Source organism: Saccostrea cucullata, unplaced genomic scaffold (assembly GCF_032062105.1).
Source record: "Saccostrea cucullata isolate Sc308-1 unplaced genomic scaffold, CSIRO_AGI_Scuc_v1 ctg1840, whole genome shotgun sequence".
In the NCBI taxonomy this organism is placed as follows: domain Eukaryota; kingdom Metazoa; phylum Mollusca; class Bivalvia; order Ostreida; family Ostreidae; genus Saccostrea; species Saccostrea cuccullata.
In genome coordinates, this window is record NW_026927735.1 from 141,431 (window position 1) to 163,277 (window position 21,847).

A 21,847-nucleotide genomic window follows, 5' to 3' on the forward strand; every position below is an offset into this window, starting at 1 on the left:
TCCTTAGAACGACAGTGTGGTTAATGGTCAAATGTACTGTATATTTGGATAAGATAAGTAGTTTTGCGTTTATTTATTATAGAAAGCCAAAAAAAAAAAAAAAATCTTGAATTTTAAATTTTTATTAATTTAGATTTCTTTTGATATTAATATTTTAAATGGATGTTTTTTTTTTAGATATTAATTCAATGCCCGAAGTCAACTTTCTCTAATTCAACCCTTTTTTCTTTACTTCATCTCAAATGTCGAAATCTTAAAATCCCTAGACAGGCGCTAAATGATAAAGGAATGCGCACTATCAAATATAATCCTTTATTGGTTCAAATAATATATATATCACTGAATGATAGAATAAAGCACCAGTTAGGGTCAGAGCACTCTATAACACGGTATGAAAATATATGTTACTTGGTTACAAATGATGAAAGAACAGAGGGCGTTTTCTGATGAAAAAATATGCAATAAAGAATTTGATTTAACTTTCAAAAATTGTATGTATCATTTTCAAAGCATGATTTCGAAGTTAAGCTTGCGTAAATAAAAAGCATATTTTTGTCAGTAAGGATTTCTCGGGCTATCTTACATATCAAAGATTTGACTTTGAACTGAATGCAGCTACGTGCATTTAATCATTTAACATATATCTTGACAAGTAAATGAAAAAAAAACCCTTTTCGTTTAGGATGCCTTCTTTTAGTAACATTATATTTCAGCGTCTTGAATAGGAGCATAAGGAGGAGTACTAGAAGTAGAAGTAAAAAAGCAAGCCATTTCTTTTTCGAAGTAATGTGATTGCTTAAAGAATTATTTTAACAAAATTAACAGTGTAGGACAGAAACTGTAATCATGCTAAAATTAAAGTTTATAAACATGGAACCCCCTGACGTCTAGGAAGTACCTTGGAGGAGTAACCATACTTATCCGTATACATGTACGTAGTTAGGAAAACTCGGTAATCGAATGTCTAGAACTGTCTTACATTTGGTATGATACATGTTATAGCCAAAATATATGTACAACCCAACGACACCAAGATATTCAATTGTAAGGCATTTTTAGTTATCAGCACAAATCTATCTAAAGCTGTTTTACAATGCCATGTATGAAAAAAATCCAATTATTTAATAAATTAACGGATGTAAATGCAAATAACTGTTTCCTATCTGAGTAACTGAATCACCTCTACAAAACCCACCAACGGATCACCATGAAGAAGAAAGCACCTGATGAACTTGAAGGTTCTTTGATGAAAAAAAGAATGAAATTGATTCAACTTGTTCTAACATAAAACTACTTAAAGATTAAAACCTTTGAGAATGATTAAAAAGACTATGTAACCGCTTTCTAAGAAAGAGTTGTTTTTTATTCATAAATTTCCAGTGTATATGAAAATAAAGTTACACAGTGAATAATAAAGGTTAAGGACATGAGCCTTTTCAACGACAACACGACAGCTAAGCAGATAAATGAATTTCTTTAGTCTTTCAAACTTTTATTTTTAATCTTTCAATACATCTACTTAAGTTTACTTCTCATTACATTCGAAAAGGCTTTTGTACCTTAAAGTCATTGTAGTTCTCTAAAGTCTCTTGGTGTGTTACCCTTACGCTCTGTAACCCATCAATAGTATACACCATTTGTACTATTGTATTTGATCCCATGGCGTATATTTCACAAAACCAACCAAAATGTATTCTGGATTTGTTACTGACTTTTCATATGTTCATGTCAATGAACATTTTCATGATACATCAAGTTACTGTTATTTGTTCCGAACCCCCGAAAATTGTTACCTTTTTGGTTAAATCTGTGCATTTAGACGGTATAAATGTCTTTCCTGGAAATTTGAAGAAAATTGGCATAACTTTCCTGTCTGGCTGTGTAGCCATAATTAATGCCTCTAGCAGTACGGGGCATTATTCATCAATTTCATTGTTCTTCGCATTATTTTTTAAAATAAAAAACTTATTAGTTTAAACAGGAGTAAGGTAAATCAACGCTGATCTTGCACGACGTCTTACCACAAAATCTGATTGCTTTTAGATGGTTGATTGCATTTTCCTGAAAATAAACGTTCACTTGGTTAATTTTGTTTTTAGAAGCTGGAAACCTAATTGCCTAAGCCCAAATATATTTTTCTTTACACGAAAAACTTTCACTTTAAAAGAGGAGTGAGTATCTCCTACCGACTGCTCACACCCGCCTTTATTTGTTATGGTCGGGAAATAACGAAAAAAAAATCCATGGATGACTCAGTCTGGAAATAATGGCCTATCAATCAGTATGAAAAAAGTCAGCCAGTATTGACTTAATGATAAATTGTACATGTATTTGCTAACAAGTCATTGGTTCGACCATAGAACTTTCGAAATGATGACTTTAAACGAGACTGCTGATAGTCTTGCTTCATCAAATTGTTTTTCAATAACTTACCTCGTTTTAGAAATTGTTCATACATAGAAATCACTTTTCATATCGAATGAACGGAGAGATAAAACGTCCGCAGGTAAAAAAGGTATATTGCAGCATAAGTAAGGAAAGCTGACTATTGAAAAGTTAAAGTCATCACGTCTATCATTAAGCTTTGTTGCTAGATAACCATTTACGTCTTTTTATAGATCCAAATATGAAACAGATGTGTCAGGCTCTGTGGTATCTTTTGTCTCAACCTCATCTGGATATATCGTGTCGACATGAGAATGGAAATAAATATTGCTAAATGACAATACGTCGTGGATACATCTAAATGTCGAGTTGAAGGCCACAGCAAGTGTTTTCCTCTTTTCACGTAAAAGATTATGAAAAATACTGCTTCACATGAAACAAAACTAGGTCTGCTTATAACGCTGCGCAATTGGTACCCATGAGAAATTCAGTAGATTTTTAGAAGACCTGGTCTCCAAAAATCACAAAGGTATTGTCAAACAGAAACTCGAGCATCTTCTTAATATAATCTTCAAAGTATTCCTGTGTACAATCAAAACGTTTTTTCGCAAAGTAATTTTGCAATTCATCAATGACAAGGTTAGTAAATTTACGAATTCCATTTTTATTGAAAAAGCAGCTGTCAATAATGTCATTAAGCCTGGAAAGTTTTATGATGTTGATTTTGGTAAAATTGTGTGATTTCAAATTTTCCAAAAGTTCCTTGGAATTTATTAATATCCTAATATCCAGATCTGATTAACGATTAACAGCACTTATTACTGAACGTATTGTTGAACAGTACTGTTGTAGTTTGTCCTTCACTACTGTTAATATCTTTGTGCGAAATGAAGAAAAAGTCATGATTTTTATTTCATCGACACATTAGAAGTTTGAGGATTTTCTCCTAATTAATACTAATTAAAAGGTCATAAACAAATGCATTTGAATCTTGAAACAGATTCCGAGAAAAATAGAGTAACAAACAAAAAATCTGCTTTGTTTCGTTTAGAATGATTTATACAAATTGCATAAGCCAAAGGATCTGAGTAATTTCCAGGAAAATATCGTTAGAAATAATCCTTTGATAACATCGTCAGGTTCTCCCATTTATCGTATTTAATTATGTAATACAGATAAGTGCTGTACACGATGCAGCATCCTAATATTTAACATTTACACTTGTTCTAACCCGGCCATTCAATCAGGAAAATGTAAGAAAACGTGGATATCTTGCGAGGTTATAAAATTTCCACATTGAATAAATAATATCAATTCAAGAACTTCCAAATCTCTGAAAAAAATCTTTTTTTAAAAAAAGTGATCACGTATTTTCACTGTGTTGAAACACTTCAGTTTGAAAGGCAGTTTGGAATGAGGAAATGAGATTGGTTTTCTATGGTTACAAAATCCTGAGAACTATTTCAAGATATTATTTTTCTATTTCCTTAATCGACCATTCAAATACAACAAAACTATAAATCAACATTTTAAGGTATCTCAGGGTATTTGATTACAGATAAGCTATTATCAAATAAAATCCGATACAATCTTCCAGAGACATGACTACCTTGGCGAGACAGAGAAAAGCAAAGATTCCGATGTTAAAGCCCTTTGCTTTCCGGTTAATCTGATCATAGAAAAACAAAGTACTTTAACGTAAAAAAATATATTTTAAATGCCACACAGTTTTCATTGATGGACTACGGGGAAATGTGACATAATTACTCGATGGGATGCGATAAAATGGTGCTCACGTCGGCTTTGAACGACGTTTTCAATAACACACTGGAAGATCTAAATGACACCACAATGGAAAGAGTTAACGATTCAAGTGATCCAGGAACTGTGTTTTATGTGTATTATTATGGCATGTTTTTAATTATTGCCTGTATAAATATTCCTGGAAATATCCTGGTAATTAGGACCGTATTAAAGACCCCCAATCTCCGCCAGCCGTGTAACTTTTACATTGTAAGTTTGGCGGTTACAGACTTAATCATTGGATTTGTATATCCTGTGTACAATATCTCTCATCTGGAACACGTGCCAGAAATTAGCCGTCCTTTAGGTAAGTGCCTTTTCCCTCATAATTTCGTTTAATTTTATGTAGCAAAAACTTAATATATACTAGCAATAATTTAGTCAATGTTATTGAGAAAATATGCTTTTAAAAGAATGGAAAAAAGTTACACTTCTATGAATGGAAAAAAAATGGTACAGCTAGGCTATTACATTTGTATTCAAAGCTTATATCTAAATTTGGAATATAGATATATAAGCAATTATCATAAAACATATATATTCAATTTGGCAATTTCTTTAAAAAGTACATACTCAAAATTTATTTTAAAAACTGAACAAAGAAGGCAAGTAGCCTAATAAAATGACTTTGGTCGGCATTATTGTTGCCGAAAAAGGCATATATTTCCTTTTTTAAAACAATTATTATTTTACTTCCTAGTATTGAACTTATGCAATATTTAAACCTTGGAGTAAAGTTAAATCAAATATTGAAAGTTGTCTTTTATTTTTTGAAAGAAGTAGCATTGGCAGATTTATTGCACGTGAAGTGAGAAATAAGGTTTATGCAAACAAACTCTTATTCTGCTATCCTATAAATTACCTCATATTAAATGTAATAAATCGTTATTGTGTGTATAGTTGAACCATATATGTGGGACCCCTTACATAATGAAAAACGATAACAGTCTTTATTCAAAGATGTTTAGATAAAATTGCATTATTTCAAATTCTTGTGCATGCATGTATAAAAATTAAAACAATGACATACAAATTGTTGAAAATTTCAATATCATAAATAATGCATAATCTAAATTCGATTATTACAAATTATTGCTGTAAAATAAGGATTGGACGAACATCGGCTACACGGAAACAAAGCTGGCTTCCTGAAGTTTTAGTAGATTCTGTTATCAACAATTCTGTCTAGATAGCATGTTTGGTGTGATGCATGTTTATTGCGTTGGAATGTTTTAAACTTCCCAATTTCTCCGGAAGTTAACTCAAGTTTATTTTTTCCTTAAAAATATTTTCAATTGTTTCTGTGTGTGTGGTTTTTTTTTATGAAAAGAAGCATACGTTAATTTCAAATCTCTAAATGCACTTGATTTCGGTAAATTCAATCAAATATTTTGTTAGACACAGGCAAATATTTGGGATAAAAGAAAAAAAGTGGCATTTCAAGATAAAAGAATAAAAAATCTCCGTCCTTTAAAGTACAAATAATTGTGTCATCTTTGCTTGCTTTGTAAATGACTGTTGTAATTAACTATTAATTGTCATAAAGAATGGAAGATAGTTATCTGCTTTGTAAATGGGACAAACGTTAGTATGTGTTTATTAAGTATGTATGAAAACTTTTGTAATTAACTATTTAATGTCACAAGGAATGAAGAATGGTTATTATATTGTTCTCCTTCGAGCGTTAGTAATAGCCATATTATTTACCCTTTCAATTAATTGACGGAGCAACCACAGTAACTCACATAAAATCGCAATTAGTGTAAAGTATACTGCATTTACCAACAAGGTCATTACGAAGACCACAGAGTTTGCGAAAAGCTGATTTCAAACGGGTATATTGTAATCCTTGTAATATTAACAAATTTGTCAGTAGCTTGTCTTAAACATTGTATTCAGAGCAGAATTCTGCATATTGAATAAGTTGGAGGATATAAATACGAGAAGCAATGATGCTAAAATATTGCAATTTGAATATAGGAAATGACTAGGGAAAAGCTAAAGCCATTCCGTTTGTCAGACGGTTCAGATTTACGTAAGTTGGCCATTTTCATCTGCAGATTGAAAAACATCCGAATATGAAACAGATGTGGCACACTCATTGGTGTCTCTGATATTTTATACTACATAAGATTTATCGATACGACTAATGAATGACAGGATTTATTGTAAATTGTGAAACGATCTAAATATCAAATTGAAATTATCCTCATGTTATGTAGAAGATTTGTGATAAATTCGACTCAAAGGAATATAAAAAAATAGGTTTGCTTTTATAGAGACACTGTTGACAACTATCGAAATTCCAACAAATCGTTTGAAGACCTAGTATCCGACAACTACATATTAAATACTGTAAATGAGAAACTCCATGTTTTAACATAATTGTATATATATTATTTTTACGATTTAACTGCAGGCTACTTTGTTTACCTTATTTATCAAGTTTTCTGGCTAATGGCTGTCGTAAACGATCTACAAGAAATACTTACTCCTGCATGACACCTAATCCTACATCTGGCACCTGATATTTCCAGGGGGCAAGTTCGCTCTGCTCTCAGTTCGTAATGTTTGATTAGGTTTTAGGTTCTGGGGCTTAATTTCTATGTAAAACTTGGCCGGCCCACAACCACAATGTATACCAGCGTATTCTTGTCTGGTTTAACAAATTACTTAATTTCTGTCAATACTTTCGAAAAGAATAAAGCCCGGTAGAACATTGATGACATTCCACTTTCCAAAATATTTTAATTCGTTAGAATCTATTTATTACTATGCTTTGAATCCAAATTATGTATAACAGTCCATTTTAATATAGCAATACATACCCGGTATATGGTTCTAAAAGATATATATCTAAAACCGATATAATCATAATTTAAAAAAAAATGTTTTATTATATCTATCTTCCAGTGAAACCAAATTCTGTGTATAATGTTGCAATACACATTGACATCAGTTTAAACAGTTAATGTAATGCATAGATGAAAATAGAAGTATAGATGAGATTCATTTTTTGCATGAATTATATTTTGGCATTAAATCGCCGTTGAAGTGAAAAATACATTTTCACACCACTGCATTTTTTACCTTTCAAATCAAACAAACTATCCTTTTGGGTTTGAGAGAATCTAGATTGATCTAACCAGACTAAAATAAAACCTTATAAAAAACCAATAGTTGTCTTTTTTTGCAAATGACATTTTAGGGTGAAATCGGACATTTTCAAAAACTTTTTATAAAAAGTGGAAATGTGCATTTATTTATAATGATTTTTTGTGAACCGAGTTTAATTTTGAAATTCACATTTTCTTTTGGTTTAAGAGGACGTGCTTTTCGTTTGGTTGAAAGCTCTCAAGCAGCTAATTTTAGATTTTAATTTTCTTTGAAGGGACAATTTGTAGAGTAGAGGATTATTCCGGAGATGTGTTTATTGCACAGATACACAAATATATTTTCATTAAATGTTATATGTACTTTGTAACAAAAGAATTTTTTCAAGTGCAGGCTTTGAAAACAAAGCTTCTAAAACTTTTTAAAGCGATAAAATACTTTATAGGTTAACCTGCTTGTTATGTACCTGACAAATTTTTGTAGTTCATTACTCTTTGATTGCCAATATTCCTTTCGATGTATCGATCGAGAAATTGAAATATACACTAAAATTTATTTTTCGAAAAGATTTTTATATTGTTGCTTGTAATTTAATTGTCACATTTCATTGATCGCTAAATATTTATATTTTTAAGTTATTACTTAATCAATTAAGGTAGGTAGATTGTAATGTTAATAATGGTATTACGAAGACATAGTATACAAATATCGACTTTTTGCGGCCCGTTGTCTGTTTTAAGTGATAGCTTTGCACTTAACTAGTAAGGCGGTTAAAACGTTAATATAATTTCAAAGACTCACCTAGAAGACGGACTAAATTGAGAGCAGTGCTGTGCCTCCCTAATGAACGATAAATTTGACAAATAGCACCATTACATAACATTTAGAAGTTAAGTGACTGGTACGCAACGGAAATTAAAATATACAGCCTTTGGAAAAGAGAAGATATCTAAAGCAAAAGAATTAATGCTTATCACCTGCAATTTCCGCAATGCATATCCGTAAGACGAAAAAACATCCATATTTCTTTTTCTGTAAAAGAATGTATTTTCCGGTTTATCATAGTTGCCCTTTAAATTCTATTAATGATGAATTCAGCAAAATGTTCAAGTATATTTATTGAACAAATTAATGACATTAGCATAACAAGTGTGGACATATTATCAAAAATTCTGCTATTAATAATATTAAAAATATATAATGAACAGGGCCTTTAATCTCGCCTCTTCAGGGGTTTTCCATCCTTGAAAACCACATCAATCGTACAGATATTAACATGGATATTGTTTGCAATGGCATTTAGATCGCACTATTCATTTGTTTTTATTGTTATTATGCAATTGCTAGAAAAATAAATGCATGGTAATATCAAAGATACCAGGTTAAGTTTGTTGGGTGATACGAATGAAGTACAAAAAAAAAACTAGAACAATGTGCCAGAATGTTCAAGAATTTCAAACAAAGGTACTCAAATAATCCATTCTTCTAACACGGACGCGAAACAAACATTAATTTTAGTCGCTAATTCTACTTTGAAACAATTAACACCATACAATGTATAAAAACATTTAAATTTTTTTCTCAAAATAATGATTGACAATCAACTATAAAGAAGTAACATCCTATCTTTTCTTCGAATTTACTGCTTTCCCAAAAGACTTGTACACTGTATTCAAGTCAATTGTAAATGATCCTGTTGTGTGCTGGTAAAAGTTCACATAATAATAATAATATACTGTAGGCGACAATATCTAATTAAGACAATTATTAACGAAGTATTCCTTTTATAGGTCAGTGGAACGTTTGTCGCTTCTTGGTGACTGAAGTGCTTGCCCTTGAGATTTGCTCATCATATCATTTAGTCGCCATAACAGTCACTCGTTACATCGCCATTGTGTATCCATTACGTTATCATCTTTACGTCACGACGAAGTCCACACGATTCGTTATTGCTACTATTTGGGTGCTGTCACAGGGTGTATGCATTGTGATGTATACTATCTACAATCCAGGTAGGTTAAGTTTACCACAAAGTATCATTGTCATGCAAGAAGTTATGTCAAAGATTAAAACATGTTTCAAAAACATACTTCAGCTAAACTGAGAATATGTCAATTTTCCTTGTAAATAATAACATTCTGTTCATAAATCAATTTAGTAATAAAATGAAAGATATGAAGATAATGAACAATATTCAAGATCAATATCCATTAAAACAATACAAATAAAGCGAGGCGAATACGGACCTCCAAATCATTAGATATGTGATCAGGTGCCGTAAGTTAGCATCCCCAGCCGACCGGTAATATCCACCATGTGTCCTTTGTAACGATCGATCGGGAAAAACTAAAAAAACATAAAGAATTCAATGTGTAAATAGTGTAAATAGAAACACTTAATATAAAAGAAAACATCCGTCAGCATTTGACTCAATAATAGGTTCTATCCGCTGACAAGGTATTGTACCGACTAAAGAACTTGCAAAATGATGAATTCAAACAAAACTGTTGATATCCTAGTTTCATCAACTTGTTCGTCCTAAGCTTGCCTCTTTTTAGACATTGTTCATACGTAGATCATGCTCTTTGTATCAAATTAACCGAGAGACATAAGCCCCATATGCAGGTGATATGGGTTTATTAGTACAATATATTAAGTAAAGGAAGTTGACAATTAAAAAAAACTTAAAGTCATCACGTTTATCATAAGTCTTTGTTGTTAGGTTACCTTTAACGTCTTTTTCTAGTAAAACATCACAAAATGAAACAAATTAATGTGTCAAACTCTGTGGTATCTTTTATTTCAAACTCACTAAGATATTAGAATTAGATTCTGTATTTTTAGTCATACAATATTTGTTTTTCTTGACCAGAGGAATACATAAACAAGCCTGGACGTGTGTGTCGATATGAGCTGATCTTCTCCATTGCACACGTTTGTGTTCTTTTCATCATACAGTTATTTCTACCACTGCTAATTATGCTAGGATTGTACGTACGGATCGCTAAAATAGCCAGGACACAGGTAAGACAAAAACTCTTATAAGATTTTTATATTTATTCAATTAAAATCAAAAAATCATTTACATGTCAACCATGATCTACCAAAACGAATGATGTGCATATAAATAAACTACATATAGGTTTATATCTCTTGTACAAAAGATATTTTGTTTGCTATCAATTGTAAAACTTAAGTTTATAGATTCTATATTATTTTAATTTTCATTTCTTTAAGGCAAAAGTTATAGCCCTTCAGGAGCGAGTATCTTGGAACAACAGTCCAAAATCCAGCAGCAATGTTATACGTCATGAACTGAAATCAACATTCATGGTCTCTATTTTACTGGGCTGTTTCACAATTGGTTGGATGCCAATGATGATTTATTTCTTCTACGAAATAACATGTGTAGGGGATTGCAATGTTACCCCTTTCATAAGGTGAAGTTAGTAAATCAAACAACTTTAGTTTATATGAAATGCTATAAAAAGAACAAACACCGTTTTCTATTTTTGTTGATGGACAATTTTTGAAATGTATGGTGCATCAGCAAGATGATATAATGGCAGAAAATAAAGCAAGAAATAATAATTTCTAACCACCTCAATACCGAAAGTTTTAAACTGTCCTGCAGTGTAAATTAATGCATTTAATATATTTGGTATTACAATACATTTTTACGCTTCCTTTGTATATTGTAGAGCCAGCTGTCGAATCTTATTGTTTATGAACTCAGCAGTAAATGTGTTTATTTACGCTGGTCGTCTAGCGGCATTCAGGAAAAGCATCAGGAACGATTTCACAAAACTGTACACTGTCATTTGTTCTTGTGCTATAGAAAGATTTGGAATGAAACATTCCAGTAGTGTTTCTTCAAACAGGTCCATAGCGACACATACCGATATAAGTCAGATACCGAGTAACTTGGATTACAGTATCAATTTATAGCGTGTGTTAAGCATTTGTACATATAAGGAAGTATCGGTAGGCATTGCCAAAAGAATGGACATATATATACAGAAGACATGCAAGTGAATTTTGAAAAAGAATCACGGAAGGTTTAAACTCATTTCTTTGTACCTTTTTTGTCACAATTTATTTATCTAAAAACTTGAACAAAGCAAAAATTTGCATATTATTTTGATAATTAATTTAAATTAAATATTTGTGGTTGATTTATTGAACGAGAATTTGGTGTTGTATTCAAAACCAATTCTGAAGTTCTATCATACTGAATGAATAAAATCAGTGTGCCGCTTGAAAAATACACAAAGAAAGATAACTTTTTTCAGAGCACTGAAATGGGATCTATGTCCGAAAAGTGAAATGTTTGAAACTGATATTCTCTTAATTATCACATTATTGTAAATACATGTAGGGTGAATTCACCATGCATCGGATACCCTTGTACTTCAACAAGTTCTAGCGATATCGCTACCGACGTAAAATTATCAAAATGGACCTTAATATTTAGTATGTGATTAAAATATAAATTTGGGACAAAATTATATGCTTTTTATTGGGAAAATATCCTCAAAAATCGAGTTTTTAAAAATAACCCAGAATTCACCATGGATCGGATATTATTAACCATGCATCGGACAGACGGTATTTGGACCGTAAAAATACCATACCTTTATCACAATGCTTTAAAGTCCTTGATATGGATATATTTTTATCTTTTTTCTAAGAAATTACCCTCAACTTAAATTTAATTGACGATATTGTTGCATAAATGTAGAAAGATTCAAGATACCTCACTCTGCCTTAGAAATGCTTTAAAATGCTTGTAATGCGGTAATTCGCGCCTTTTTCTCATGGTTTATCCTACTCTAGTTTGTAGAAATAAATTAAGTCAAATTCTAGACCTCATTTATCGATATCTTGTATTTTGACTGAAAATATAGAATTTTCATTTTCTATTTCCACAAAAAACAGCTGTCAGTTGGGTTCTGTATGAAAATGATAGTGCTTATCTAATGCATTTAATATATTTGATATTTAATTTGTTCCGATGTCGGAGATATGAACATACTAGTAAAAACCAGCTCTAAAAAGAATTATATGAACATTGACGTGAATTTTTTTTAAAATTTATGTAAAATTGCCAATCTTTGACAAGATTCACCGAAGTCTGACTCGTTCCGTTGAAGTCGAATTCAAAGAACGATAACTCTAAAAATTGGAAAAGCATAAATTTTCTGGTTATTCCCTTTTGATGATGTAAAATATGACGTAACTTCAAGGCCATTCTCGGGGTATTTTTACCACAACATGACAATAACAATCATTATCACTACAAAATTTAAATCTTCATCTTTAAGACAGAAACAAATAAATACACAGAACTCTTAAGTTGAAAGAGAGTTTATTGCCTAAAGTTGTCCGAAGCAAGGTACGAGGGTTGTTCGAAAATTATTGAGACATTGTGTATATTTTGCTTTCTAATGAACGTCTTTCGGTGAAATTTTGCATATACGTTTGACATACATTTAGAATAAATAAAAGCAAAAAATATTTTACAAATATTAAATGAGTCATAAATTTATTTATTTAAAAATATTGAAAATATGTAACAAATTCTAACTCTTATTTGGATAATTAATTTAAGGGCGAAACTAATTCAGTGTATGTGTATAATTTTTCAGCTTTATTTCAAATTCATGTTGTGCAACTTTGTTAGAATTTTGATCACAAATACGGAGATAATTAAAAAATTAAGCGCGGTAGAGAAATCTGCAAAGAACGAAAAAATGGATTTTGACGTCAAGGGCGGAGCAGCCAGCTTACCGAAAATATTGTGTATCGCAATGTAGAACTCTTTTCCAGACAGGACGACCTGCTAAAACAGTAACATCGAGAAAAAATAATGTGTTGGATTTTTTTCATTGATATACATTTTTTTCACAATTAATTCAATCAGAGTGAAATCAAAAGCATCGGACAACCATCAGTCATTATATACGATATTAATTATATCGTTGACCAGCGTTGCATAAATCGGCACTGCATGATTCTAAGTCATCCTTTCTCATAAATGAAAATTTTACACTGGGGTAGCAAAGCCATACATTTTTAAAGAATAGTTTAATAAAAGAGACTGATTTTGCAATGTTATATGAAATAACAAAGAAGGAAAAGTATTGAAAGACTTCCCGATCGTTTTACATGCGAAAAATCCTCTCCGGCTGACGTGACGTTAAATGTCGTGGCGATGCTGCTCCGGGTCGATAGACATATGCATGTTTATCATTTCATCGAAACTTTTCTTATTAACATAGGAATTAGAAATTTTGCATAATTGTTTAATTTGTTCTTTATAAAATGTTGATGAATTTTCATGAAATTATCTCCGTACTTTATGGAGTAAATGTAATTGTCTCAATAATTTCCGAACAGCCCTCGTATGTGTCCGATGCATGGTGAACTCACCTTATAAGGAAATATATCTTTATTTGGTAAAGTTTATCTACAGCACGCGCAAGAATAGTCTGTTCTAATGTAAAAGTCTAGGGAACTAGAGATTTATAAGGATCTCTCTCTCTCCCTCTCTCTCTCTCTCTCTCTCACTTACAAAAATTTTATTTAAATTGATTGGAAATGATATAGTACTTAAGGGGGCGACTGTAATTTCCATTGCGCAATATTTCGCGCATCATACTAAAATGAAGCGTACTTACTGTTTTAATGCAACTTTTTTCACTTAATTATTAAAATTAAACAAAATTAAGAAATTATAGGTGTAAAAATGTAATTACAATTCGATATAACTGATTTTTAAAACCGATTTTGCAATTGATAGGTAGGTTGACGTCGCTTCAGTGTGTTTTTGACGTTATGATAATCTGAAGTTCTTAAAGAAAGGGGTAATAAAAATATTATTTAAGAAAAAGTAAAAAAAACATGCGCAATTTGAAGAACCCCCCCCCCCCCCCCCCTTTTGATATTTCCCAATTGCTACATCAGACTTCGAAGGAGATTATAATTAGTGTCCCCTAAAGGACAGATAATTGGAAGCATGCATTGGTAAACATTATAATGCATGTTTCTCCATGGAAGATTTGAGAGCATATAATTTTAATCTAATTGTCCGTCTGTCTATGTATATTTGTCTATTAATCTGTTTGTCTGCTTGTTTACAGAAACTTTAACCTTGCTCGTAACTTTTGAATGGTTGGAATATGTGACATATACTTAAGTCCTTTACGTATATGTCACATGTGCAAGTTTGCATTCTTTTATTTTAGTTTTATAATCATAAAGATCTTTGGATTTTTTCACGAAAGGAAGTAATAAGTTAATTATGAAATGTTTTGCGGGTTTATCATATTTTACATCACAAAATCTACATAGGAAGAAATTACGAGGGTCATTCAAAAAGTTTGTAGACTGTTGTCGTAACTTTTTTGTTTACCGTCATATTATATCCAAATTTAGTACACGTATTTTAACAACAAATTCGAATAATTTGAATTAAAAAATTCGAATATATTTTCATATTTATACAAATTATCGAGAATTTAGAACAGCAAAAATGGGGTCACAGAGCAACGTCATAATTGAGTAATTTACTAATTTTCACTTTATAGTATCTATAGCCAGAAATCGAATAAATGGGACTGAAACAAAATAAAATTTACATGTTAAAATTCAGTCTTGCTGTATTACTTAAGATGCTATCAGATATTGTAATATAATGCTCCGTTTAAAAGATATCAGCTTCTAATTATAAATGGACTCGTTTTAAAAAGGCAAAAAACCACGACGTTGGAGGACGTCACGGAGCAGCGAGTAGCAATAAAATTTTGCTTTGCATTCAGGAAACTTCTTTAATAAAATTTTTAAAAATCTCTATAAACCAGGAAATGTATGAAAAAAAACATGAATTTGTATAAAATGGAAAATACAATTTTGGAGTGGTGGTCAGTTTAATCAGACGAAGGATGGTCTGCAGAGAAACAGGTTATAGTAAAAAATCTTGTCAAAAGAATTAGGAACGTCATTAAACGTGACGTGCGCTTCACTCTTGCAGACAAGATTGAAAACAATAACAATCTAGATCAAACTATTTGCACAATTGTTAGCATCTAGGTATCAAGTGTTATGGATACGTTTTTATGAATGGAAAGATGCTACAAAGTGTGCATGAAATTAAAAAGCAAACCGAATTTTGAGAAACTTTCTCGACGTTGCTTTTGACGTTACAATGTTGGTTAACCGTGCTCCGTGGTAAGAAAACATGTTGTGTTAAAAATTGGCTCACAAAAAATCAATTTAATCTAATTGAATGAAACTCCACACTTCGACAAAATAAATGTTTTTATTTACGAAAATGTGTTGATCTATAATCTTGTAATAATAATATGACGATGAGGAACATCGTCTACGTACTTTTTGAATGACCCTCGTACATGTAGGCTACCAAAATGATTTATCGCTGAAGTGTGTTTATGATCAATCAATTAAATAGTTAGTTATTATATTTTTTCATAAAGCATCTGAAATAGAGCTTAATCAGCAATGAAAATATCAATATAATTATGCGTAACTGGGACATTAAAAAATCTTACCAACATCTGCCGCAGTTAATGATACGTATTTTATTCAAACACTTACTATTTAATCTGTGATGGAAGATATCCTTGGTTCTCCTGGTCCCGGAACAGCCTTTTATGTATATTATTTTGGGATGTTTTCTATTATTGCTTGTATAAATATACCAGGAAACATACTGATCATTATAGCCGTTTTTAAAACCCCGAATCTACAGAAGCCATGTAATTTCTGTATTGCGAGTTTGGCGGTCACAGACTTATTGATTGGATTAGTGTATCCTGTGTACAATATCTCGCACCTGCAACACGTGCCAGAAATCAGCCGTCCATTAGGTAAGTAAACTGATATTCATGCCCTTTTCTTAAAAGTCAGAATAAATTTTAAATTCAGGTGTCCTTATTTTAATACAAATAAGACACCATCTGGCCTCTTAATTTCCCAAACAGATAAAAACGGCATTAATGCCAGAAAAAAATCACTTTGACTTGATGATACCTGTATATATGACTACTATTTAATAACTTAATTATTTCCTTAAAACCTTTTTTCGTTTACTTCTATAAAAAGAACGCAAGGAGAAAAAATGAAACATTAACGTTACAGCACTGGTCAGAGCGTATGCTCTAGAGTAAGTAGTTGGTCCCACAGGACGGGTTTCGAATTGTCCTACAGCACCACGTAAAACAAGGTCAGGTGTCGCAGAAGTTGCTACATGTACCACGAAACCCGGTCCTTCACTTCTCAAAGGTCTAAATTCTCAGCCCTCAACCAGCAAGTGGTCATTTTAATATGAATGAAAAATTCAGCAAACAAACGAAAAATATGCAAGTAGGTTTCTTTTCTATTGGATATAATTCAGTTTTTTTTTATATAAAACAAATAAAGTAATACTTAATTTTAGATAGGAATTTAAATTTTTCAAATACTTATGTCTACTGTATAGACATACCCACTTTGCTGAAAGAATGCAATGTATGTATCTTATAATAATAAGAGAATATAGTTGTTTTGTTTTTTTAATAAAAAAAGAAGTTTTAGCAAATACTCTGTCAATTATTAAGAAAATGGATGTCAACATGACTCATTAAAAGAAATTAACAGACATGATCACAGCTGTCGCTGTGTTGCCAGTAATTAAAAGTGGAAGTATGTCGATGTATCAATGATAACATTTTTTATCTATCAAATGTTTACTCTATGATACAAGATCTAATGCGCTGTTTTCAAATAAAGCAGAATGACAGAAGAATAGTTTTTTTTTTATTTAAATGCATTTGCCTCTTATTTGTTATTGTTTTGAAATATACAACTGCGTATTTCTGAATTTCAGAGGAATTATAGATTTATACTTCAATGGATAACCTGAATAATATTTAATCAGTTTACATGTAGAAGGAAAAGTTTAGAGGATCTTGACATAAGGTTAAAAATTTAGTCCAAACTTTCGTATTGAAGTACATGTATATGGAAAGCGAAACAAAATCTCGTATCTAAGCACCAAACAACACTTACGATTTCTTGATATTTTAGGGATTTATGTTTATATCATTTCAAATCAGAATCAGACGAAAACTATTTATCAATCCATTTTGTTTAAAATCTTTAACATAAAAAACTATTCTCTGTAGCCCTTAATTCAAGATTTTTAAAAATTGCCGATGGTTATTCAATCAATAAAATACAATTTCCTACGAGGATCGATTTATTTCCCTTAGGAATAGACATAAAAGTAAACAATGAGTGTGTAATCTACATGTATTTCATATTTTGATATTTAACTAAATAAAACCATAAAAGGCGAAGTAACAAACAAACATCTGTGATAACGTGAATCACCAACTTAGGTTTCCTAGTTTATGTCTCCATGTTATGTTGTAGAAGTTGTACGTAGGAATAAATTCTAAAAGGAGACAGCTATTGACATTTTCCTTAAGTCTCATTTTGCAATTTCATAGATGATATTATGAATTAAATTATTTGCTAGCGAATACAGTTAAGTCAAATGCTGTCAGACCGTTATTACCATACCAAATTGTGTTGAGTATAAAAGGAGCTGAAGGCAAATGTCTGACAACAATGAGGTTGATGTTATGAGTACATATCTCAATAAAGTTTTACCAGCATTGGACATATTCTCCAATCTAAGTGGTCTTTAGGATGAAAGAATTTCAATTCAAAATCGGTATCGTTGCAGTTTGTTAAGACAATACGTATTTGTATAACTACTTCTAATATGTAATATACCTCGTAAATATTCAAGAGATTTAAGCATTCTGATATATTAATAGGAATATTTTTCCAGGCCAGTGGAATGTATGTCGGTTTTTGTTGTGTGAGGTCATTGCATTGGACATCTGCTCATCCTATCATTTAGTAGCCATCACCATCAATCGATACATCGCCATTGTGAACCCATTACGTTATCACGTCTACGTCACGACAAGGTCAACTAAATACGTCATAGTATTTATCTGGGTCATATCGCAAGGTGTTTGTGTAATAATGTTTACACTCTATAATCCAGGTCAGTACTTAATCTAAATTTAAACCAATTAATGCAATTATCATAAAATTTTCAGCAAAAAAAATTGAATGGCATCTTCGTTTTTACTAATATTTTGTCTAAAGATTATGAAAAGTCAAATACAATCATATTGCATATGTAGATATTCGTTATGAAATTAATTTTAATTTCGCAGAGGAATACATCCTGAGACAAGAACCCTCATGTCGGTTCGAGCTCATTTTTTCTCTGGCTCACATGTGTGTCTACTTCATTTTTCAACTGATTCTGCCATTAATATTAATGATTCCCATGTACGCCAGGATCGCTAATATTGCCAGAACACAGGTTTGTTGAAGTCTTACATGCATTTTATTTATAACAATTATGATATACATCTTTATGATGGCCAATGTCCATAACGAATTAAGGGCTAATGCTTATAGCCTGGATGTTGCCCATAACGTTTTGTTTTGTTACGAAATGTTTTTTATTGTCATTAATACTTTTTTCAAAGGTTATTGAATTGAAAATTTGTACTATTATATCAAGACATTTGTATATAATTTATAAAGAATTATAATTTTTTAGATTATACTTTTTTCCCATTATCTTTGTTGGACATAAAATATTGGACGTAAAATATGCAACACAAAATTTTTGATTCATGTGGAAAAATAGTGTGCAATTTATTCATAAGATTGCTACCACGTGATTTATTTCTCATTAATATTCATAAGATATTGTATAAACTTGAAATATTCTATTTCTACATACCTCGTATGTTAAAACCTGCAAGCCTGTATTGTTTTGTATTTTGTTCAAGCCTCCGTCACAGTTACATAGCTAGAATTTTCTGTGTTTAACAATTGACGACTCAGAATATCGTTTTTCCTACATAATTTAGGCCACCATAATGTAAGAAATTGCCGTTTTCAAATTAAAAAGGCGGTCGTAACTCCTCATGGAACGGTAAATCATGAGTATTTTATAAAAATAGACTTTCTTCTGTACCTTTAAATCGGCGGAAGAACTCTGTCAACTTGCAATAAACACTTAAATTTCAACATCTAAAATGATAAAAACACCAATTCTTAGGGCTGGGACGATACAACTTTTTCTATTTCGATACGTATCACGGTATTTGAGCCACGATACGATATGTATCACGATATGTTGAATTGCTTATAAAATCTTTTTTTGCATTGAAATAAACAAATTATTTCTTTGCAAATGAGAATAATTTATTCAAAATAAATGTTTGTATGTTGTAAAACAAAAATATCTTACTCAAATGGTGTTAATTTTGATTTATTTCATATCTATATATATATTTAACTTATTTATTTAATATATTAAACCCCAAATGTTAAGTAAACAGAGAAAAACAGAAGTCAGATTTTTTGGGCAATATTTCGATATTTTTTCAAATGTATCGATATGTGTATCGTCCTCACATATATCACGATATATCGATATCTCGATATATCGTCCCAGCCCTACCAATTCTGTAATCCTTCCTTCATTAAAGCAATGCTATCTCGCTTCGAATTTTCAAATCAAAAAGGCGGTCGCAACTTTCACTTTGGTATTTACAATTTTGTCATTTCTGGTAGAAAATAAAAGGAAAAATCAAACCATCGGCGGAAGAACTTTATCCGAAATAGGTAGGACATAAAGAATTGCGATTTTTTGTATTTTCTCTATATAAACCTTTATGGAATCGGCAGCTATTATAGTTCCAAAATGGCTGATATGCAAATGAGCAAAATGAACACTATTTCTCCATATGTACTACTATATGTGGTAGCTAGGACTGAATATTTTTTTTTTTCAAATGTTCTAATAATAATCAATTTCTTTTAGGCAAAGGCTATAGCAATTCTAAAACGGCTTCCATGGCATAAAGATAGGGCATGTTGTTGCCACATCAATTATCACGAATTAAAGTCAACATTTTTGGTCTCCATTCTATTAGTGTCCTACACAGTTGCCTGGGTGCCTTTTATGACATACTCCTTTTACCGAATACAGTGTGTTAAGGATTGCTACTTCAGTCCTTTCATACGGTACTACATATACTACTACTATTACTCCTACCCCTCCTCCACTCACTACTACAACTACTAAAGCACGTGCCTCTGATGATATTTTCAAAAATAAAGAAATTAATTTAAAAAATAAATAAAATGAAAACGATTTTAATATGTGATTTTTTTCTATTGCAGAGCAAGCTGCCGAATATTGTTGTATCTCAACTCAGCTATAAATATATTTATTTATGCACTCCGTTTAAAGGAATTCCGGAAAAGCATCAAACATAAGTTGACACATTTTTTCAGAATGATTTTGTGTCGAGAAAAAAATGGGAGGGCTCATTAAATACTCGCCACTCGACTACTTCGTAAAACATGTGAGCAAGTTTGTTTACAATGACCTACGAGAAAAAAATTGTGAAAAAAGAGAGAACCTATCTACTGTAGGGTGACAATGTAAACAGCGAATGAACATGTAGGCGTATAATGTCTTCAGCGAAAACATCAACATGTATTCTTTTAAGTCAATGACAAAATGTGTCGATGGACAACGAGGTATTCAGTGAGGATAGATCATATCGCCAACAACGATGTGCACAAAATGTTGATAATTACTCTAATAGACAAAGCTAAATATATTTTGACTGTGAATGGAAATGAAAGTGTAAATATGAAAATGCATCTTTTCAGGTTTTCTAATGCCCCTTCAATATAAAATAAAAAAAAACTTCATGACATGTTATGAAGTATTTATAGCATGGGTTGGATTTGTAAGTCTTTGATTTAGAGTTTGAAATACATTGCAGTAAGTATGGAATTGTCACTGAATCTTTTTTTTGTTTTGATTTTGTAAGAATCTTCATTTAATGTTTGAATTTTATATGGTATTTTTTGGTAGTATGATTAGGGAGTTCAAAACTTGTTATATTTTTTTGCTAATTTAAAAGTCAGTCAGAATACACTGTAAGTTATGTATTTTCTCCTGCAGCAATAGTTTAATTTACGGTTTGAATGACAATGAACACATTATATTTCTAATGAAGTAATTTCTGCTTTTAAGTCCGATTATACTTCTAATTATTTGTGATTTTCATTACCTTTTCAAATTGAGAAAAATGTCTGTTCCAATGCTGAAAATCCCAAAGATTTTTCCCATCATTCTTGCTTATTTATATAGAGGAAAATAAAACAAACATGATTTTACACACGTTTATTTTGATATTGGCGTTTGTTGGTCGTGGCATATTTAAAAGCAGCAGGGGGTCGCCAAGGGTAAAAGGGCGACCCCAAATTACAACAAGCAGCAGCAGCAAGCAACATGAAAGCATAATATCACATGTACATATAAAAAGCATAATAATGGCCGTTCCGGGTATACCGCGAACGGTAATAAACCTTACAATTAAATTTTATGTACATGTATTTTAAATAAACTTTACAAGTTTATATG

At 31.2% G+C, this 21,847-nt stretch overlaps 2 protein-coding genes across 2 annotated transcripts; both read left to right on the top strand.

Annotated features, from left to right (window-relative positions):
• The first annotated feature begins 3,984 nt into the window (after nucleotides 1–3,984).
• On the top strand, nucleotides 3,985–11,723 carry LOC134275383 (melanocortin receptor 5-like). Its single transcript, XM_062757668.1, has 5 exons — nucleotides 3,985–4,495; nucleotides 9,093–9,314; nucleotides 10,175–10,326; nucleotides 10,540–10,742; nucleotides 11,004–11,723. The coding sequence occupies exons 1-5, from the start codon at nucleotides 4,156–4,158 to the stop codon at nucleotides 11,248–11,250; spliced, it is 1,164 nt and encodes a 387-aa protein (XP_062613652.1). The 5' UTR covers nucleotides 3,985–4,155; the 3' UTR covers nucleotides 11,251–11,723.
• A 4,091-nt stretch (nucleotides 11,724–15,814) lies between these two features.
• On the top strand, nucleotides 15,815–21,208 carry LOC134275382 (adenosine receptor A2a-like). Its single transcript, XM_062757667.1, has 5 exons — nucleotides 15,815–16,190; nucleotides 18,161–18,382; nucleotides 18,558–18,709; nucleotides 20,228–20,430; nucleotides 20,590–21,208. The coding sequence occupies exons 1-5, from the start codon at nucleotides 15,932–15,934 to the stop codon at nucleotides 20,741–20,743; spliced, it is 990 nt and encodes a 329-aa protein (XP_062613651.1). The 5' UTR covers nucleotides 15,815–15,931; the 3' UTR covers nucleotides 20,744–21,208.
• Nucleotides 21,209–21,847: the final 639 nt, after the last annotated feature.